Source organism: Hippoglossus stenolepis, chromosome 11 (assembly GCF_022539355.2).
Source record: "Hippoglossus stenolepis isolate QCI-W04-F060 chromosome 11, HSTE1.2, whole genome shotgun sequence".
NCBI lineage: Eukaryota > Metazoa > Chordata > Actinopteri > Pleuronectiformes > Pleuronectidae > Hippoglossus > Hippoglossus stenolepis.
Window position 1 is genome coordinate 24114259 of NC_061493.1, and position 22753 is coordinate 24137011.

At 44.8% G+C, this 22753-nt stretch overlaps 1 protein-coding gene across 2 annotated transcripts in view; it reads left to right on the forward strand.

Annotated features, from left to right (window-relative positions):
• efr3a (EFR3 homolog A (S. cerevisiae)) overlaps positions 1–21614 on the forward strand; it is a 64436-nt gene extending 42822 nt beyond the window's left edge. The window contains exons 9-25 of one of the 2 annotated variants that reach the window (XM_035169635.2): positions 2477–2555; positions 2698–2833; positions 4552–4719; positions 4813–4927; positions 5994–6045; positions 7348–7520; positions 7702–7777; positions 9170–9331; positions 10898–11029; positions 11326–11393; positions 12324–12451; positions 13666–13716; positions 15546–15625; positions 15873–15921; positions 16281–16384; positions 16467–16516; positions 16905–21614. In XM_035169635.2, the coding sequence (XP_035025526.1) occupies positions 2477–2555; positions 2698–2833; positions 4552–4719; positions 4813–4927; positions 5994–6045; positions 7348–7520; positions 7702–7777; positions 9170–9331; positions 10898–11029; positions 11326–11393; positions 12324–12451; positions 13666–13716; positions 15546–15625; positions 15873–15921; positions 16281–16384; positions 16467–16516; positions 16905–17010 (1729 nt within the window). In that variant the 3' untranslated portion in view covers positions 17011–21614. Of the gene's footprint in view, positions 1–2476; positions 2556–2697; positions 2834–4551; positions 4720–4812; positions 4928–5993; positions 6046–7347; positions 7521–7701; positions 7778–9169; positions 9332–10897; positions 11030–11325; positions 11394–12323; positions 12452–13665; positions 13717–15539; positions 15626–15872; positions 15922–16280; positions 16385–16466; positions 16517–16904 lie in introns of both variants that reach the window. The other variant, XM_035169636.2, reaches the window with a different exon arrangement.
• Positions 21615–22753: the final 1139 nt, after the last annotated feature.

Sequence of the window (22753 nt, forward strand, 5' to 3'; positions counted from 1 at the left end):
TTTTTGTCACGAACAATAACAGGAAGTCTTTGACAACATTATAACTGAAATAAACCCTTTTTGGAAAAGAGTAAGATCTTGTTTTGAACCAGAAACAACCAGCATCTAGTTGTTTTCATCTTGTGGTGCACCGCTGCTCTGCTTGTGTTGTTGTGTGGTACTTCTACTGAAGTAAATGGACTCAACCTCTTCCATCGCTGCAAGTCGCACAATAACACAAACCAACAAATTGGTGGAAGTAGCAGTGAACCAGCAACTCCTTTGTTCTGTGAGGTAAAATCATTCCTTTTGTAAATGGAGTCTGGTGGCTTTGAAAACAGCGATCGAAAGGCTGATTCTGGTTTAATAAAAAGCGTCTTCCTCTTTACCAGGTAAACTGTTTTTAATATTTTCTGGTAAAATAAGGTGCAGGGTATAAATCTAAGAGAGCGCAGTGGGTCTGCATTGCTTCCTTTAGAACTGTTGACAGGAAACCTCCAACTGCATCAGAACCAGTTATTTATTCATAGCTGCCGATTGGCTGTCAGATATTTCCAGAGGCGAGAAGAAGGCGTCCGTGTGATGATATCGCTCATTGTCTGATTTGTTGTCTTCCAGTTGTTTTATGTCGTAGCAGTCGTCTTCTTTCCTCGTCCTCTCCTCCGTCTGCTCCCGTCCCTCTCGTCTGTCTTTGCGAGCAGAGTTTATTAAAGTGTCTCCGTCTGTGTCACTCTGTCGCTGTCGATCAATCTTTTCCACTGTAACACAATCGATCACCAGGCACAGGAAACGTTAAAGAAACACAACACAACTGTAAAATCTTCTCGTTAACGCAGGTCATGAGTTCTACTTCAACTTGTTGACTAATGTGGTGAAGATTAGTTGTACTCATAAAATTAAATTCAACTAAAACAGTGCACTTTGGTTTGTTTCTAGCGTCTTCACTCAGAAACCCATAAATACCTTTTGAGTACAACATAAACTTCAGTGTTTTGTCATCTTAACATTTATACCTGAGACATTTCATGTGCAGTGACTTCACCAGTTCTTTCTTTTTTAACCTGATGAGGTGAGAGCGCTGTGCACATGTGGAAACGCCACAGCAGCGTAACAGGGCCGAGCGGTTTCATCAGTGCAGTCCACAGATCAAAGACGTCTCTAGTACACCTGAGGATTGTGGGTAGTGTAGTTCGTTTCCTTGACTTCCAACGACAAAACACATATCATACGACTTGTAGCTTCTACAGGAGAATACGACATTGTTCCCCAATCTCTTAGCTTGAGGTGAGTCTACCTTGGATGGTCAAAAATACTATGGTTGATTAAAATGTGTTGTCCTCGCCCGACAGGATGTGTTGAAAAGGTGTGAGCGTTCAGATCTGAACACCCGACAACAGCAGCACAGGACCGAACGTTTTCCTTTAACGTCTTTAATGTCTCTCTGGGTTAAACAGTCGTGGAGCTTCGTGTCTGTCCCTGTTTCTGAGTTTCCTCCTGCAAAGCCCCTGCAGCGAGGGGAGGCGGGGGAGGAGAGCGTCTTCCGTCTATAAATAGCAGGGATTGGGGTTAACGGGGGTTTGGGGGTTTGGTTTGACGTCATTTTGGTGAAACCAGCTCCCAATCCTCCTTATCACCGTCCTCTGCTTTCCCCCTTTTCATTTTAATGTGTCGCTCCTTTTCTCCTCTCCTCCCTCTGACTCCATCCATCTCCTTTTTCTCTTCCTCTTTCTCTGACACTAATTTCGTGTTTGCATCGATCTCAGCAGACTGTTTAAAATGGCTGCTCTTTGCCGGGGCTGGTTCGTGGGTGTAAAGTTTTTCGAGACGAGGTTTATTCATTTCCCTACCCGGCGTTCCTCACAGGAAGTGGAGGTGGTTTTAATCTGTTGGGAACGAAGGAGGGAACAGATCACGGCACCAAGAATTCAAGAACATGCCAAATATACATCCATGTTCATTTTGTAAATTATGGTCCATTTAAAGTCAAATACACCGTAAAGCACCGTGTTCTGATGGTAAAGATGCAGAGCCACTGATCAACCTGTGGTGGAGCTGAACCACAGCGTTCTGCAGTCGTCACCTGACGCCCTCTGTTCTGTGTGAGACCTGGAAACTGGAGTCACAGGTACAAACCTCCTCTGACAAACCCAGGATCAGCCGCAGCCTGTTTTACGCCCTTGAAAATCCTCCTATCTCGGCTCTCGGCTCTTACGTTCTCTTCTCCTGAAGTGGGAAACGATCCCGCTGCCTCTCCAAGCAGCTGGAGGAGCTTTTGATCTCGTGAGTCACCGTGGACGAGAACATCCGATCACGGGGTCCAGCACTCTTGAGCCCCCGACATCCAAGGAGCCAGACGTTCGACTCTCGTTATCCTCAGAGGCAACACACTATTTCACAATTAGTGATGATGATCAAATACGTGTCTGTTCACATCCGGCGACTCGTGAACATATGAATGTCTCCGTGTTGTTAAAACCTGAATATTCCTTGTTTTCAGTCACCTGGATAACCACAACCTGTGGGACCCCAACGAGTTTGCAGTTTCCTGCTTCAGAATCATCATGTACTCCATCCAGGTACAGTGCTCACAGAAGATCTCCTTTTATTTCACCACTTCAGTTTCAAACACCTCCTCGTTCCGATCTCACCGGGTCGGTCATCGCCGGGGCTGTTCCGCCGTATTTAACATTTACGTGTGTCTTTGTGTGGCTCCTCCAGGCGCAGCACTCCCACCACGTCATCCATCAGGTGCTGAACCACCTGGACGCTCACAAAAAGACGACGCCACGGGTCAGAGCCGGCATCGTGCAGGTCCTGCTGGAGACGGTGGCCATCGCTGCCAAAGGCTCCGTGGGTGAGTGAGGATCAGAGCGGCGGCTCAGGAGGTGGACGAGGAAATGACGTCACTCCTTAACTTAATAAAAACAAAACAATTAATCATTTATGAAGCAAAACTGAGAAATGGTCCTCGGATGTTGGCTTTCGCTTCTTTTCCCGGTTTAATATCATCGTAGGTTTAAATATTCTATTTAGTTTTTTGGGAGGACGCAGACTTTATTATGACACAACAACGTTAAAATAATATTTCAAAATGCAGCTGCAAAGTCTAAGTTTCACAACACTGGAGAAAGTGTCTCACAATGTGAACAAAGCGTTAACACAAACACCTGCAGAGGAAGATTCACACGATGAAAAACACAAGCTACTCTCACAAGAATGACTCTTTTATTCACCCTGTGAAAAACAAACCTGATGAAACTCAACGTCTAATGAAACTTTTATATCTCAGCCTCTGAAATATCAGCTTCAGTTTCCGAGAAATAAAGTTTGCATCAAGTTGTGTTCAGATATGGTTTTAATTGGATAATCTGCCATTTGAGGAAACTACATTTTCTTGAGTTTATTGAATCAGATTTTTATTTGTACTTATTTCCAACAGCCTGTGTGTTTCACTGCCTTCGCCGGGGCAAACAAACGTCTTTCTTTTTGAACAGGAATGACTCCAGAGTCCAAAAGAAGTGATTTCACCTTTGAAAGTGAAAACACGACTCCTCCCAATCTGTGGCTCGGTACAGTATGACGATGTGTTTAGATGCAAGCTGAATATTCAGTAGAGAACAGTTTGTGCAGACACTCACCGACCAGGTGGACGCTCGGCATTAACCAGGAACACAGCGTGTTCTGTTTTAATGTCAGAAATATTAAAAACCTGGTAATAAAATCAAGAAATAAATTATAAAATGTTGTTTTCCTTCAAAGCCTTTGTGAAAGATACTTCATGTAAATAATGTGAAGCACGAGGAGCTTTGGTTAAAGAAGGAAAATGTACATTTTGATTTGGACACGAGATGCATTGTGTTGGAAGGTGTGTTTGATATTTACTTCAAATCATTCATATCCGTGATGAAGCAGCTGAGCAGACAAACCAGAGCCGACCACATCGTACAGGAGTTTTCACCCAGTTCGCAGTGTCACAAGAGTAGTGAGTCTGAACATGTTGGATTCAGATCAGTTGTGGTGTTGTATCTGAGTGTTGATGTTGTAGAGTAGCACAGTGATGTTGTGTAGTTGTAGAAGTCCTCATGTCACAATGTGAAGGAATCAACACAGGAAACGGACGAGCCAGTTTACTTTCCGATGGAACAAGACTGAAGTGGTTTTAGATTTACATTTTTAAATCTCCGCCATGGAGGTTATGTTTTGTTGAAGTTCGGCAGGATTAATAAAAAACTACTCAACTGATTTCCAGTCTTGCGGACGGGTTGTGGGAGACAGGGAACAAGACATTTACCTTTTGGAGCAGATCCGGATTAACGGGAAGATCCAGGAATCCTTGTTTTTAGTTTGTCTATCATTTAGCAGGATTAGGCAAAAACCACTGGACGGATTTACACGGAACTTGGTGACAGGATGCAGTATTGGGAGGAGTTACATTTTTGTGTGGATCCAATTTTCTGTTCAGTTTCTTTAACATTGTGAGATTTCTTTCAACATTTCTGTTGATTTCCCAGATGAAAACCACCCGCCATGTTTAGAGGACTGATATCTATGTGTGTGTGTGTGTGACTGCAGGTCCCACGGTGCTGGAGGTGTTCAACACTCTGCTCAAACACCTGCGGATGAGCGTGGACTTCGAGCTGGGCGAGAGCTCGAGGAGGAACTCCAGCATCAGCGTCTCGTCCGGCCGCGGCAAAGAGAGCGAGGAGCGAATCGTCCAGAACGCCATCATCCAGACCATCGGTGCAGCAGACTTTTCTTGTTAAAGGATCGGTCCAGCTCTACACTGTGTTTTAACTCGAGTGCTGACTCGTCACTCGTCTCTCCTCCTCGCAGGCTTCTTCGGTGGGAACCTTCCAGATTACCAGCGAGCTGAGGTCATGATGTTCATCATGGGCAAAGTGCCGGTGTACGGAACCCCCTGCCACACCCTGGACACCGTCAAGATTGGGTGAGTCCACACGTTTGTTAGCCACAGATGTCGGCTCCTCGTCCCCTGTGAATAAAGATGGGCGACACGACGGCTCCCAGATGTGAAGCCAAAACATCTGACAAGTATTCACGTGGTTAATGATGACGCTGTCGGCTGAGATGATCACACACACACACACACACACACACACACACACACACACACACACACACACACACACACACACACACACACACACGCACTCTCCTCTTCTCATCCAGTGAATTGTGTCTTAATCTGTCCTCACTTCACCTCCTGGACGCCCGCGGTGAATCCAGATCTCCGTCCTAAAAAAAGGAAAGAAAAGAAAAACAAGCTAATCCCTCAGACCTCAGGGGTTCAGGAGCAGATAATCCTGAATCAAACGAAACACTGTCCTCCTCTTCTCCCTCCTCTTCTCCCTCCTCCTCTTCTCCTTCCTCTTCTCCATCCTCCTGTCCCTCCTCTTCTTCTTCCTCTTCTCCCTCCTCTTCTTCCTCCTCTTCTCCCTCCTCCTCTTCTCCTTCCTCTTCTCCCTCCTCTTCTCCTTCCTCCTCTTCTCCTGTCTCTTCTCCATCCTCCTGTCCCTCCTCCTCTCCCTCCATCCTCCTGTCCCTCCTCCTCTCTTCTGTCTCCTCTTCAGGTCATGTGTCTCTGCAGCTTGTCAGCTGTGGGTGTGTTTGTTTTATGTCTCTGAGTGTCCCGTACGGGTGGTAACTTGAACAAGGTTCCTGCCCTCGACGGCTCTATAACCACTCAGGCTTCCTGTCCATTTGCTTAAAGGACAAACTGCGACTCCTCCATGGAGCAGGAGTCCAGCAGCTCTCTGGTGAATATGGAGGCAAAATCAAGTATTGAATTAAATAACAGCAAAAGTAACCAAAACCAGTAGGTGGGCGAGTTCTCACAGACGTTTCCCAGGTGCACAGAAGCAGCGAGAGCGCGAGGAGCAGAGCTGAAGCACAAGCAGAGTTTCTAAGTGCGAGAGCCGGGCTTCGAGCTGAAGCGTGACACTAGCCTCAGGATGCAGAGAGGGGAAGTGACTCACTGTGTTTCTCGTCTCCAGGCACCAGGGCACCAAGAGGATCCAGGCCATGCTGCTCAGCTCCCTCATCATGGTGAGTGCTTCTGTAAATACTGTCAATCAAACCTTTCCTTCTGAGGAGGAGGAAGACAAGTTTTTAATTTTCCTGATTGTTGCAGCAAATAAACCAAAGAATTTTACAAACCCAACTACACACTAACCCAGGTTTCTTTAACAACAATACAAATAATAATGATAATAATGATAAACTTTATTTATTCAGCACTTTTTAAAGCAGGAAAGAAACGGAGGAAAAGAGAAATCTTGTCATTTATCAAGACAACAGTAAATAATAAAACTAGCATCATTTCATTAATAAAGTAGAAAATATAATGAGCCAATCAACTGCTGCTGTGTGTAATGAAATCTTATTTGACTTGTTTACAATCATGTCAAACACTGTTTGACTTCCTGTTCGTCTCAATTATTGTTTTCAATATGTTTTTCGTCGTCAACACTTGAAGGCGTCATGAAGACGTCTCCTCCTCTTTAATTATCTGCTTCAGTAAGAAACTGAGGCGACGAGGCGCAGGTGGCACTCACACACGTGCACGGGTGTCAATGCCACACACACGTGCGCTTGTTTTCCTGCAGCATCCTTGTGCAGAGTTTCGTGCACGCTCACACTGCGACTTATTACGGCGTCCTCCTGTCCTCCCCTCGGCTCGCTCCCCTCCTCGCCACCACCTGGCTTCTTAGTGCAGCTGGAGGAAAGGTGAAAGGTCAAAGTATTTATATTGTCATGCAGCTGAAGATGGGGCAGTGCGTGCGCGTGTGTGTGTGTGTGTGTGTGTGTGTGTGTGTGTGTGTGTGTGTGTGTGTGTGTGTGTGTGTGTGTGTGTGTGTGTGTGTGTGTGTGTGTGTGTGTGTGTGTGTGTGTGTGTGTGTGGTGTGCGTGCGTGCGCGTGCGAGCGTGCGTGCGTGCAGTCTCTCGGGGGTAAAACCCAGATGTGTGAGGACAGTCGTGGTGGAGGCTGAAGCTGAATCACTCGCTGGTTCAGTCTCTTTGTCTCGGAGGTGTGAACACAACTAGAGAGAGGGAACCTTTGTGTTTGTACCTCATGTATTAGGTGGAATACACTGGAGATGAATTCGCCACCTTCCTCTTTTAAAGCACTCAAACCCCCCCCCCAACAGCTGTTCACACTGGTCATAAATCCTCGTCTCAGACTCACGTACCATAAAGGTCAACGTTGGGACAGTTTCAGCTGCTTGTGAACGTAACCTTTCAGCTCTGTTGATGCCGTGTTCCCAGCGCCGCCGCCTGTGAATTAATCACACCACGCTATGATCGGTTGGCTCACCCCCCCTCTCCCCCTGTCTCCCTCCGCCTCAGGTGACCTCGGGCTTCAAGTCCAAGTCCATGGCGGCTGCTTTGCCTCCCCCCTTCCTCGAGCCGCTCTTCTCCATCTCCCTGATGGAGGACAGCGAGCTGAGGCAGCTGGTGCTCGAGATCCTGCACAACATCATCGATCGCCATGACAACCGGGCCAAGCTACGCGGCATCAGGTACAAAGTTCCCCCATCGTACTGTCAGGGCTTCAGAACAGTGTCAACTATAAGCACAATGGATTTGAGAAAGAAGTGAGAAAGTGTCCGTGGCTGCGATGCTGGTTTTGAACTAATAATTATAATAATAACTCTGGTTTTGAATACGTGGTGTAGATTTGATTTTGTGTCTCTGTTTCAGAATCATTCCTAATGTTGCAGCCTTGAAGATTAAAAGAGAAAAGATTTCCAAGCAGGACGTGGCCTTCATGAAGAAGGTAGAGAATCCTGTTCCCTCTTCTGCAGCTTCTACACTCGTCTCACAAATGAAACGTCGCTCATTCACTTTGCAGAACTGTCAATCGAGTCGTGTTAATGTGAGAGAGGAGGCGGGGTCAGCGTTAAAGTAACACGAGGTAACTGTTACAACAGCGCCCCCTAAAAATACAAAGATGAGACACTGCAACTCATGCTTGTGTTAATGAAACGATTAAAAAACGATATTTCAATCCATGAGATTCTCCTCTGAGGTCTGGGAGCGTGTTGACCCTGACAGCAGAAGCCCGGTCACTGTCAGCACGTGGCATTTCCAAAAAGAGCTCAAGAGTTTAAGTTGTTCACCTGTGGATCACACTTGAGCTGCGACCTTTACCCGCATGTCTCGCACCCGACAGAACAACCACTGGGCTGAAAATGTCACTGGATGTTTCCTCCCTTCACTTTACCAACATCATCACCAGCGCTCAGAGCACCGGCTCTTCTCTGCTGCCAGGGCTCGTTACAGGTGATTCATTGTCTTCATCAGTGGTGAATGGACGTCACGGGCCTTGGTTATGAGATTCTGCTTTCACATTTATTTTATAAAGACCGACGCCTCAGACAAGGACGGTTTATTTTTAGACCGAATCAGAATGAATGTGATTTATTTTCTCAGTTTCACGGCACTGCTGCCTTTTCAGTTACGTGTCTGTTCTGAACCTCTGTTTGAACTCAGAGTGTTTGTTCGACCCGTGGTGACGCTGGTTCCACATTTTCTTTCTCAAACTGAAGAAGTGACCTTCAGTAACTGAGCCACAGCAAATAAAGAGCCGCTGCTGGACTCGGTGCTCAGAACCTGAACCCGGAGAATCAGTCGTCGAGATCCACAACGTTGCTACAGAGCACCAGTCACCTGTTTACTCAAAGTTTATTCATATTGAACAGATCACGTGTCCAAATTGCACCAAATTCAACACTGAACTTTACTGGACCCTGAACAACACACATGACAAGTGTGAAGCTGATCAGACGAACGAAGAGGGAAGAACACAGTCAGACGAACACGCTCGCCAGTGATCATTTAACAAGAAGCAGATTAACACGACGAGCTTATGACTTTAGTTTTTTACAATTCTGGCTTTATTCTTGTAAAGTTACGACTTTATTCTTGTAAATACTGACGTTATTCTCAGATTCATTTCCCTTGTAATTGGCCCAAATACATTTTTCTTGGTTCCATTACAGTGTGGACATATTTTGACCTTTACAAATCAAGACTTGATCGTGTCGGAGCTAAAATAAAATCGAATAATCGACTCGTGGATCTGAAGAATCGTATCTTTCTCGTTGGTTTCCTCCCTCTCTATGTGTCCTCTCTTAAATGTGTCCTCCTCTTCCTCTCTGATGTCCAGCACGGCCAGCAGCTCTACCGTCACATCTACCTGGGCTGCAAGGAAGAGGACAACGTGCAGAAAAACTTTGAGCTGCTCTTCACCACCCTGGCCATTCTGACCATTGAGCTGGCCAACGAGGAGGTGGTCATCGACCTCATCCGCCTCGCCATCGCTCTGCAGGTGAGGCTGATTCAGTTTGTGCTCTTTTAGCGATGAGAAGCTTTTAAAGTTTGCAGTGCTGTTGTCCGAATCATTAAAACATCAACGAACCTAAAAACCCAAGCTTTGGGCGATGCAGATCTTGGAAAGCGCGTCTCACCTGGAGCTTTCAGTCGTTTAAACATCATCCTCCTCGGCTGAAGGTGTGTCCAACCCACTGTTGTTTCAAAAAAATGATGTGGGTCTTATTTCCACCTGAGCTGTCATGTGGTCGAGCTCCGTCTTTTATCCGATCAAAGAAAACACAGTTAGATATCAGGTGTAAATGTTGTTCGTCTTCACGGTGCTTAAATCTCAAGTATCATGAGACGATGGCGTAGTCCTGGTGTCAGGTGACGCACTCCGGTCGTCGCCAGCAGCCGAGTCCTTAACGTCATTAGAGAGGAGGACGCCCAATAGAAGAGGTGTGAAGAAGAGGCCGCAACACACCTACTGGACCTGCTGTTTGTGTGTCACCCTGAGGTTCTTATCGTCCAAGGGTTGGACACACAAAACAAACACACTCACACATGGAGATACTTGTGTAGCTTGTTTATCGGCACTGGGATCTTCTTCAACCCTTTGGAGTCTTACAAGTTCCAGAAAGCGACAGATGTTGTTATGTGAACACACACACACACACACACACACACACACACACACACACACACACACACACACCACAGTACACAAACATCATTTCACTGGCATCACAATATTTGTCTTAATCCGTGCGCAGGGTTTCCAGGGTTGCAGGGAGATTTCCTCTGGATCCTCCGAGGTTGCGGGGGACTCTCCGTCATTTGATTGTGTTTTCACACTTTCAGTACAAAGGTCGTTGCCAGGGTAACGACCCCGGGGTGACACAGCGAGCTTGTAGGGCTGAATATGAAGCGCTGCATGTGTGTAATGTGTGTCTGTGGTAGATTGTTCATTAGAATCATGTTCAGGCACTTTTATGGTCTTTCAGTTTATTTAACTAATAACTAATTTAACTAATCGCTTAAAGGCTCCCGGCCCAAAATCTTCCATTTAAAGTTATTTCTGTAAAAACAAAAGAAGCACAAAAACAGTGGTACAGTAAATCAAATAATTTAACTCAAGCTTCATTTTAGTTTTGACAATAGAAAACATTTTCTGACTTGATAAGATGAAATAAGACTTAAATGTTCCTGAGAATAAAATCATACATGTGTGATACATTTGAAAAACAACACGCGTGTATAACAGTTTGTTGAACGTGCACGGGAATGAATCTTTTCACTGAATTGTAGTTTCTCCAAAGACTGAATACAAACTTTTACCGTTTACTAAGATCAAATGTTCTCTGCGCTTCGTCTCCTGTCCCGTTATAAAGGTTGATGTTAATACTGTTTTACAATAAGTACAAATACAAAAGAGTCATAAATACATAAAATGTTCTTCTCATGCGCCCTGAACCATTGGTCTGGACCATCTCCACTGATGAACAGTGTGAATAGCACAATTTAAAAAGCTCTTATTCGTGCACTAGAGGTTTTCTCATTATTGTCTCTGTTGTTTCTGCAGGACATGGTTCTGGCCAACGAGGAGAACATGCCAATGTTCATTCGCTGCGGCGTCATGGCGCTGGTGGCGGCGTATCTCAACTTCCTGAGCCAGATGATCGCCAACCCGCCGTTCTGTCAGCACGTCAGCAAGGTGGGACATCCGCTGGACCTGATATCATCGTCACAGCATTTCCACATAGTCCACGAAGTTCATGTCTGAAAACGTCTCTCGAGACAGTAACGTCCACATGTTGATGTTGTGACTCGTGAATACTCTTAATACTTCATTAACAGTTATTAATGAGTAACTTAGACATTAGGGCCTTAAAGTTGTATTAATACGCTGCTGATACACTCAGCTGTTTGTGGCCGTTAAAGCTTGTTCTGTGGTTATTGTCGTTCTTTGTGTCGCGGCCGTTTCAAACTGACGTGATTCTTTGTGTCCAGGTCGTCGAGTTGAGGAACATGGACGCTCCGTACCTGCTCCCAGAGCATATCTTCAGAGACAAGTGTCTGTGAGTATACACCACGAGGGACTCCATCTGATTGGGGGACTTCAGGTTCAAGAATAATGGACTTTGCAACCATTACTACCTGAGAACCCCACAAACTGTGGCCATCAAAATAATTAAAGGTTGATCATTGTTTCTTGCTGGTTTACAGTTAAAACCGTCAGAGAGGTATATACGTTATATTCTCCTCTCATGTATAAAAGCCGTTTGTTATTCTGTCAAGTTGCACAGACATTTCTGTTGTTTCTCCGACGTCTCAGCAAACCCCCGAGTCTCGTTTGTTCAACTTCCTCCCAACGTTCTCGAGTTGTGTTGTAGTTCTCGTGTTTCCCTGTGAAACACAAGTGCCTCTGATGGAGGGTTCTGCCTGAGGGGAGACTTCTACAGACTGAGTTCTTCAAATTAAGAGAAAAAGACTAAATAAGTCCTGTGACAACCTGTCGTCTTAAAGCCACAGGCGAGATGAAACTGTTCGGATCCTTCTGCTCATCCCTGACGTCTCGTGTTTGTGGTTTAACCACAGAATCCATTTTGAAAGGTGCTCACGTACAGATCATAAATCATCTTCAGAGAACGACCTTCGTCATCATCACCGGCTCAGCCCCGCTCGTCTGTGTGTAATGTTCTGTTCTCTTGTCCTGTGCGGTTTTTACATGAGTTTGAATGATTTACTGAGATAATTCGATTTTTTTCATACATGTCGACTGTTTCAGAGTCTGTTCAACAACCGACACAACTTTTCCAAAATAAAAGCTCAGTAATTCAGCTCAATATGAAGCTTTGCTAAAGACAGAGGTGGAAACGCAGGCAACCCCCGGTCTGAAGGGATTTACTGAACGAGGACCCGAGTGGTTTAGAGAGTCCAGATCTGAGCTCCTCACAAAGAGTGTGTGAAGAGGAAGTGAATCATGTTTTCGTCCCTCTCCTCCTCAGACTCCCTGAATCTCTGGACAAGGACGACAGACTCTTGTACTTCCAGGTGTCGGACATGGCCGAGTGTCTGGCAGGACCAGGGTACAACGCAGAGCGACTGTCCATCCCCTACGTTCCCCAGGTCACAGGTACGACCGGTCACACACCTTCACAGGCTCTAAACTCTAATCCACGTTTCACCATCACATTCTAGTTCTGAGTTAAACAAAGATCTGAAGAAATAACCTGAAAACAACTTGTCCTCTTTTCTTAAAATCATTTCTCACCAGAATATGAAAATATTTCATGATAGTTTAAATGAGTAGAACTTCTCATTGGCTCATTTTCTCTCAAACATTATGAATTTACTACAATATTTGAACGATTTCACACCTGAAGTTTTGGTTTCACGTTTTAATTTAGGGACTAAAGAACTTTGTCTGTCATACGTACGTCCTGTGTGGGAGGAGTCTACCTGTACTTGACTCTGATTGGTTTGTAGACGGCGTGTGTCTGACAACTGCAGCTTCTTCTTCTTCTTCTTCTTCCTCTTCTTCTTCTACTGTTTAATTCTGTCTCTACTTCCTGTGATTGGTCGAAAAGTCCAAACTCTCCAACAAAGTGTTTTCCCTCTGGAACAGAACCTGGTTCAGTTTGATCCAGACCCAGAACTCCTCTTCTGCTCCGAGGAACCTTTCACACCTGAGGTTCAGCTTCAGTGTAAAAGTGCAGCCATAAGAAAACACTGGACCTTATGTTTGAATATTTCAGTAACTGTAAATGTTCTAAATCAAACAGGAACAAGCAGAGTAAAGAATATGTGCTACATTTTTATACATCTTCAAAAATATAATCAAGCATTTCAGAGTTTAAATTAAAGTCAGATTACAGGATTTAACACGGACGCTCTTGTGCTCTTGTACTTTTTTATTTCTTTTCAAACTGTCGGCGCTCCCTGTGAGATTCAGCCAAAAGGGCTTTGAAGGATTAACAGCTTACGGAGTTCAGCGAACAGGAAATGAACTTTAAAAAAACCTATTGTGTGATCAGCTTTATTACACTGAAGGTTGTCACCGTCAACGTCGATATTTCACATATTTCACATATTTCAAAAATAGTTTCTTCTCGACGAACAGTTAATCCTCAAGACTCAGTTTCATTATTTCAAAAATCTCTCTTTGAAATCCACCAACACTTACAGAGGTATTTCCTTCCCTGCGAGTAAGGGATGAATTAAGAGCATTAATATGGTAGAACATTAACTTTCATCGACTCAAGCGATGAACAGAAAACTGTCTGTTCACTGACTTCTTCTGTTTGTGCTTCTGCTTTCTTCCCCCGGCCGTGCTCCCGTCTGACTCAGTTCTCTACACAGTAGGAAAAATCCTCAACAGGTGCAAGCAGACGTCCAGAGGTAAACGTGTAGAGTAGGACGTGTAGAGTAGGACGTGTAGAGTAGGACGTTTAGAGTAGGACGTCAGCTACCTGCTGTCGTCGGGCTCAGCTCTAAATCTGTTTCCTCTCATTGGCACCAGGAGCTAAAACCTGGCAACCTTTATTTTGACGAGGATGAAACGTGCAGTTTATTCTCATGCTGCATTCCTTTAAAAACTGAATATAACATTTTTAAGTTTGCCACAAACCCTTTGAGACCAGTACAGAGTCACTGGTCTGTAGACCCGTGTGGCTGCAGAACTCCTGCTTCTTCTTTGTCCTGTGGGATTTGACCCGTAGAGATAAACGTCTTCGGGACCCGACAGACAAACACGTCCACAGCCTCGGTCGATTCAGCAGCTTCAGATAAATTGTTGTAGATTTGTAGTTTTTCTTGTAGTTTCCAGTGATGGTTCGTTTGTGTAGCTGCAGACATGATTTATTAAAAACAAGCGGTTTAAACCTTTTTTACTAATTATTTTGCCTGCGTTTCTTTTGGACATTTTCTGGTGAGTACATGAAACTATGTAGATTATGTGTATTGTAGTAGTTTGTGTTTGTTGTCATGCAAAGTGTTGATGTAAACATTTTCTTTTATATATATATAAATGTCTGGGCAGGTTGTTTACACTGGAACCAGTTTAAAACAGTCTCCACATTTAAATTCACTCGAGCTGAGTTTCTATTGGATCTGCACCAAATTACTCACAATCATCAGATTGGTCCCTAAACATGTCTGATGTTTGTCTGGAGAGTGTCTGAGAAGACTCTCCTCTGGTGTGGGACACGAGCCGGTCCCAGAACCAGTCAGGACCGTAGAACTCCTGTCGTCTGGTCCCAGCTTGACCTGCTTTGTTCGGGGGCGTGTCAGTCACCACACCGAGCGGAGAGTCTCATAAATCCAGGTGTTTCTGGAGCTTCTGTGTTCTTTCCCTTTTACAAAACCTTTACAACACACCGGAGTAAACGCTCCATCGCGTGTTTCCTTTTGGATTCAGACTTCCTCTGTCGGCTCCTCGTCACATCAGCGCTCTTAAGATAAGAGACGCTTCTGGTTTAGTGTTTTAGATAATAGAGTGAGTCAGATGTAGGAGCTGTGTCTGGGTCTCTAACCTTTCTCCACAGATCCGTTTGCTCATTAAGGCCTGGAGTCTGGCAGCTGAGTCACACCTGGTCACTGTGACTCATGCAAACAACAGTTATGAAGTGCTGCTGTTTCTGTTTCTGAGTTCTCTCTGTTTTCACACCTCCGCTGCTCCTCCGACGCTCGTCAGACGACCTGAGCGCCGCTGGTCCTCGGGTCCACCCTGTAGCTCCTGTCCTTCTTTCTTTTTCACTGGTGGTTGAATGCAGAACTTATTGTTCTACTTCATAATGCATCACAGCAGACTCTCTCAGCTGTTGTGTGGTGTTTCAGATTTATTGTTATCAAGTGCTCATAATGTAAAAATGAAAACATGGGTGATGTGACGGCACCAACCCAAAAAACCTTCACGTTGAAACTTATCGGAGAAAAAGAGAAACGTTTTCTTCACAGTTTAAAGAAACCAACACGATGAGGAGACAGAATCCCAGCAGCTGTTTGTTGTGGAGCAAGAGACTTTAGATAAAGACGGACGACATTGTGTCTCCTAAAGGGATTGTTGATCGCCCCCTGGTGGCAGAAACTGTGATGTTAGTTTTCAGCTCTGATGCTGCAGACGGATGAAGAAAGACGGGATTGTTCCTCCTGTGTGGTTTAGTTTAAACAGCTGCTGTGAGTCTGGGGTTGAACTGTCCCTGTGTCCCTGTGTCTCTCTGCAGATGAAGACCGTCTCTCCAGGAGGAAGAGTTTGGTGGACACAGTCTCCCTCCAAGTGGACATCATGTCCAACAGCCTTCCAGACAAGGTCAGTGTAGTTTTACTGCGGAGGAACGTCCTGCTCTTTCAAACTCACACAAGTTAAGTCCTGACGTGTTCCTGACGTGTTCCTGACGTGTCCCTGACGTGTTCCTGACGTGTTCCTGACTCCTAGTAAAAGTGTTGGTCTCTGCCTCGAGGACAGAAAACACTGACGTGCACACAAGGCTTTAAAACACCAGTATCGATCCGATGCTGTCATGTGATCATGTGTCTGTGTTCTTATCCCTCTGCAGTCTCAGCTGGCTGAGGAGATCACGTTCGAGACTCTGAAGAAGGCCATCGGTGAGAACACAGACAAGTTTGTTTTTCTAAAGATGTCAGGCCTCTCCTCACCGAAGTGTCTCCCTGGACACAAAAGACACGCGTGATGTCCCGAGTCAAGAATACGATAGAAACGTCTCTCACGGCTCGTATGTTATGTCCTGTGTTCCAGGAAGCTCTGTGATTGGACGCTGAATGAGTGTTTTACAGGAAGAGAACCGAGATTTAGATGTAAAATTAGCAAGATGTTGATTTTATAACTTGACAGAAATGAAGCGTTACCACAGACACACAGGATTCAACCTGTGATTGAAGCTAAATGTCACATAGCCAGAGAAAGGTGGAAGAAACGTGCCTGACACATAATCGTCTGTGTCCAGATACCACCGCTGTGGAGGAGCAGGAGCGGGAGAAGAGACGTCAGGTGATAGAGAAGTTCCAGAAAGCTCCGTTTGAGGAGATCGCCGCTCACTGCGAGTCCAAGGTAAAGAAAGTCCTCGGCATCAAACAGCTTTTTCCTTTAGTGTCGTGAAACCTCGCCCACTCTGGTTGGTTTATCTCCTCAGGCGAACTTGTTGCACGACCGGCTGGCTCAGATCTTCGAACTCACAATTCGGTAAGTTTGTAAAAACTTGTGCTTAATCTCAGTCCAATATTATCTGTGGAGTTTGGATTGTTATCTTTGTTGTTGTTCATCTGAACTTTGATGTTTTCGTGCTATTTTCTATTTCTCTCGTCTATTCGTCTTCAATCTGTGTTTTTATTCATATTACTTTTAAAGCATTTGCCCAAATAACAGAATCTAAACATTACACGGTTCAGGGAACAATAAACCGACGGGGCTCTGCGCTGACCTACTCGATTTGACCTGATAATAAAGAGTTATGATTCTGAACCTCTCCACTTGTATAGCTCGGTCAAATTCCACTTTAATGTAATCTTCATCACGTAAAAACCCGATTTGACATGTCCCTCCTCCTCCTCCTCCTCCTCCTCCTCCTCAGACCTCCTCCCAGCCCGTCCGGAGTGGTTTCCATCTCAGCGGGACACACCCAGCACCAGTCCGTCCCCGTGTACGAGATGAAGTTTCCAGACCTGTGTGTGTACTGAACATCAGCGACACACACACACACGCGCGGCTCCACACGACGCACAATGCAAAATTATAAAATGCTGAAAAAGCAACGACCACAATCTGTCCTCCAGCTTCCTGTTCAGACCAGCAGGTGTCAGGAAAACCAACTGCAGCAAAACGACCATTTGGACTTTGAGGTAAAGAAACGTAAAACTCTTCTTCCTCCAAACCGGAACGTTCTGGTGAAGCCACCGAGCTCCCGAGCGCGACCCGCCGGCGCCACGCGCTTTGCTGCACTTTGTTTCCTGAAACTAAAAAAACGACTTAATTCAACCAGAACAACAGCAGCTTTGAGTTTCCAGTGACGCTGATGTGTCTGAGTCATTCACCTTCTCACCTTGTACATATGCTCCAGCCTCACATTCAGCTCTGTACGAACAGTCTCAGCAAGTGAAGCTGGTTTTCGCTGTGAAGCTTCTACTTCTTAACAACATCTGCTCTCGTGTCCGTCGGTAGACGTCGGTCACTAATGGGTAGAAATGCAGAATGTGTGCTTCGTCCTTCACAGTGAAATATCTTGGTTTTAGTTGCGCTGCTGGTTACGACCTGCTCGGTCTCACGCGTCGTCTTCGCTCAGTCTTTGCTTTTTAAACGTAAATAAGCAGAAGTGACTTCAACAAGCAGCTCAGTGTCACGTGTGGACATGAGGCGATCGCTCCACTTTGATTTCACACTCAGCAAAGAGACTCACGAACAAAAAGCCAGCGACAGTCGTCCACGTCCGATGATCCACGGAGCTCGTGGCGACCGACGTGATTCTTGGAACGGTGCAAATGTTCGGCTCTGATTTCTTATTCCTGTGAAGTAGCTCGTGTGAAAGATTTTAAATTTTAGTTTTCGTCAGCGAGTATCTTCAACTGTCAGAGGTTCTGGTGAAACGGTTCTCGAATGTTGAATTAGAATCTTCTCTTATTTCCCAGATTTTCTAAAAATAGACCCGTGGGAGGGAACAAGATTTAAATAACAAACTGCTTCAGCATCTCCCAGCTCCCATTTGTATTTACTTAATTTCATGAAGCATCTTCAGCCTAGTGTTGCTGCGTATTAGCACTTTGTGATATCGAACAACATGAGGCAGGAAACTGTTCGGCTCCTGAATTAACTGTACAAACTCTCGTCCTTCAGACTTTGTCCGTTCTTTTACATCCACGATTCAACCAGCGACTTTAACTCCTCTTTTCTCTTCAGGCAGTTTTTAAAAAGCCCAAACTCAAAGATTTATCTTAGTTTCATTCCAAAATAAAAGCAGCAGCTTGAGCCTGGTACAATATACTGTGTATATATATAACTCTGATACGAAGCAGTGACATTTTGTAGGATTTAATCATCGGTGCTGTTCCAACATCTACCACACGGCCGTGCTTTCCTCCTGAAGGAGACGTTGTTGGAGTGAGACCCTTCGTATCTGGAGCTGCGGCTGTGATGTGTCACAGATGATTATCAGTGTTTCCTCTGATCTGAGCTCAGTGTTAGAGGCAGAAACCTGCTGCCTGAGCTCGGCCCGAGCAGCACTGACTGGGATCTATCGCAGGTTGAAGGTCGGTCAGAGCTTCCTTTGGTTCGGAGACGACTCGTTCGTCCTCCACACGAAGACGTGAACAGTTGTTTGGATCCTGGTCGAGTCGAACCTTTGAAAAGAACGAGCTGGGGAAAGACGGAGAGAAGTGAGACGGACAAACGAGTGAAAGAAAAGATGAAGAGACGGGATGGAGCTTTTCTCTGTGGCCGTGAACGTTTCAGGTGGTTTCGTATGTTTTATAGTTGTTGAGCGCAGGTTGTGTTAGAAGTCAGACGTGGACTTTGAGCATTAAACAGATGATCTGGTCTGGTGTTGATGTCCGAGCCGCTCTTCTGGATCAGTAAGATCAATCGCACCTGCTTGGATCCATCAATCATATCACGTGATCTGTGTTCAACCAGCAGGTTCGTAAAGTTTCACATCAACATCAAGAGCCACACGAGGAGATGTGTCGGATTAGGTTCCACAGGTTTCTCAGAGAATCGCTTGTGGACCTCGATGAAACCGATCAGACATATTCACAGGACATTCACGAGTGTGTGATTCGACGCAGCTGAATGGAACAGAGGCGAGTGTTGGGACTTGTCAGAGGAACGAGATCTGCTCAGTGACGTTCTAGTGTTTGTAGATTATCTCAACAGCTCAGCCGATCGACCTTCACATCCTGAGATCTTTAAATGTCAGCAGTCGCTGCTCAGATTCTGAATCCTGACGCAGGTTCCAGGTTGAAACCCGGTGAAGAGTCTCTGTGTTCTTCAGCCGGAGACGTGATGTTTATTCTGGAGATTCTGTGGTTTGAGCGAAACATCTGCTGACTTGTAGAGTTTCTGTAACTTTATGAAGCGAGTGGCCGAACAAAAGTTTTCCTCTAACGCATAAAAATATCCTTCACTGCTGCTTCTGGGTCCAAGCAGCGTAAAGCCTCAGTTAACGTCTCAGAATCAAAGCTGCACTTGAAACTGATTTGAATCTTAACATCAGGTCGTCGACCCCTGATGGGGAGCTGGGATTATATTTTTTTAAAAGATTCATCGAAGAACAAAGTTATTTCATCGACTGGATCCAAAAATCTGATTTTTCTTCAAAATAATTGATGAAATTGAGCCAGAACAGAGAAAAACATAATTTTTTATTAGAGTGAATTTGTTTGAGGAAGAATTATATTCCACAGTTGAACAGTGGATGAGTGGTTTGATTGGACGAGGCAGGAACACGTGATCACTTCTTATGAACGGGTCATCAAAGCTGTTTATCATATATTTTTCTACATTTTATGCATCACGTGTTGTTAAATTGTGGCCGGGTAGAGATTTAGATATCGGGAGATTGATTTTAAAAACAGATGCTGACTTCTCGTTCATTTAGTTTCTGGTTGTTTATCATGAGATCGACGGTTCAGGGTTTCAATGGGTTTGTGCCGAGCATCAATGTGGGACAAATATAACTTGATTTTTTTATTGTAGAATGCATTTGATTAAAGTATGATTAAAATAAAGTATGGATTATATGTCAGATGATGTCAGTTATTTTTGCAGAATAAAATATAATTTTGTTTCCCATGAGAAGTTGCAGCTGTGGTTCAGACAGAAACGCTTCATCAGCGTTAATACAAACGTATCCTGCTCCCACGTTTCAGTTTAAAACACCAGCATCCGCTCGACCTTCAGTTCCACTGGTCATCTCTGATCAGCTGATCTGAGGCCAGATTTCAGTTTACATCACATGTTCAGTGTTTCCTTCCATGAATCCGGTGAATGTCGGTGCATCAGCCAATAACTGATTCACTTAATGGTGGGAGTTTGAAAACAGTATTTCCAAACATCATCACTTTTACTGAGAAGCAGTTTCAGGAAGTTGCTTAAAAACTTGATTGTAACACAAAGAATAATCATAAATACAACATGTTTTTCATGCAACAAGTGAAGAAATCAATAGTTAAACTGCGGGACAGTGAAAAGTTTTGAAGTTGAGAAGAAACAAAAGTAAAGTCTGAGATCGTTAAAGTGAGTTTGCGATGGATCTGAATCCTGAGCTGCAACTTCTTCTGAAGCTCCGTGACCCACGAGAGGAAAGACTTGAGATGCAGAAATCTATGAAGATTATATTTAATAGCTTTTGTATGTGTTACCGTTAAATCCAATGAACAGTTGCTTCCCTTATACACAATAGGACATGACTCGTGTTTGCACTTTGATCACCGTGTACCTGCTGCTACAGCAGAACTGCTTCAGCACGGATTTGTGTTTGGTGCAAATGGACAATTCAAGATATTTGATTCCTAATGTTCCTGTTGTGAAATGTTGTTTTCAAGAAGAATCGTGTGCAGCTGTGAAAAAAACAATCTCTTGACCAATAAGCGAGTCTGTGTCGCTTCGTGAAGATGAAGATGAAGAAGAAGAGAACGAACCGCTGCCGGACGCTGAGTGCTGGAACCTGAACATGATGAACTCTGAGTTCTGCATGAAACTGACATGAACTCAACGAACGGATGTTTTTCTTGTTGATGCAACAGTTTGTATTTTTGTGCCAGTTTTAAAGGTAAAGTTGTCTCGTCTGTGTTCGGCCTCCACAGCGACCACCTGCTCAACGCTCGGCTTTCACCACTAGGTGGCGCTGAGGCTCGGCTGCAGCTGCAGGTTCAAGACAACCTTCAACTTTGAAAGCAGAAATTTCAATTGTTCAAATCATTGATATTATTTCATCTAGAAGGTGTTGAATGATTAATAAAGTAAATATATTCAGCCGCTGACACAGTTTTACTTGTTTTCTTTAATGAAGCAACGAAATCTTAATTCCAATATTTTTAAATCGAGATTCCAAATGATTCATACGAACAAAAATAATTTGAAGTGAATCAAATAAATAAACAGCAAATTATTTCTACAGAAAAGTGTTTTGAAAATTTCCCTGTTAATTAATTCAAAGATGATTATTAAAGAATCAAGTTAGAGAAAATTAAAGAATAAAAAGTTTGTTGAATCCGACTTGAACCTCGACGGCAGCGGAGCCTCAGCAACTTTATCACTGTTCAACAGAATAAAGTCAAATGTTTCTATCGAACATGATGAGCTGCAACGTTTTTATTTCTCAACAGAACTGAGACATGAAGGTTGATTTTTACTCTTGTTCACTTCGGTCACTTTCCATCCATCTCTCTCTTCTTCTCTCTCTCCATCCTCTCTCTCCATCCCTCTCTCTCTCCTTCTCTCTCTCCATCCCTCTCTCTCTCCATCTCTCTCTCTCTCTCTCCATCTCTCTCTCTCTCCATCCCTCTCTCTCTCCATCTCTCTCTCCATCTCTCTCTCCATCCCTCTCTCTCCATCCCTCTCTCTCCATCTCTCTCTCTCCATCCCTCTCTCTCTCTCTCTCCATCTCTCTCTCTCTCTCCATCTCTCTCTCTCTCCATCTCTCTCTCTCTCTCCATCTCTCTCCATCTCTCTCTCTCCATCTCTCTCTCTCTCCATCCTCTCTCTCCATCTCTCTCCATCTCTCTCTCTCTCTCCATCCCTCCTCTCTCTCCATCTCTCTCTCTCTCTCTCCATCTCTCTCTCTCTCTCTCTCTCTCCATCCTCTCTCTCATCCTCTCTCTCCATTTCTCTCTCTCTCCATCTCTCTCTCTCTCTCTCTCTCTCTCTCTCTCTCTCTCTCTCCTTCTCTCTCTCTCTCTCTCTCTCTCTCTCTCTCCATCTCTCTCTCTCTCCATCTCTCTCTCTCTCTCTCTCCATCTCTCTCTCTCTCCATCTCTCTCTCTCTCTCCATCTCTCTCTCTCCATCCCTCTCTCTCTCCATCTCTCTCTCTCTCTCCCTCTCTCTCTCTCTCTCTCTCTCTCCATCCCTCTCTCTCCATCTCTCTCTCCATCTCTCTCTCTCTCTCTCCATCTCTCTCTCTCCATCCTCTCTCTCTCCATCCTCTCTCTCTCCATCTCTCTCTCTCTCCCTCTCTTTCTCACTCTGTCTCTCTCTCCTTCTCTCTCTCTCTCTCTCTCTCTCTCTCCTTCTCTCTCTCTCTGTCTCTCTCTCTCTCTCTCTCTCTCTCTCTCTCTCTCCTTCTCTCTCTCTCTCTCTCTCTCTCCTTCTCTCTCTCTCTCTCTTCTCTCTCTCTCTCTCCCCATCCATGGTATTCTCTCTCTCCGACTCCAGAGCTGCAGGATCCAGATCTGATTCTACTTTTGTTCTTCACAATCATGTTTTGTCTTTTA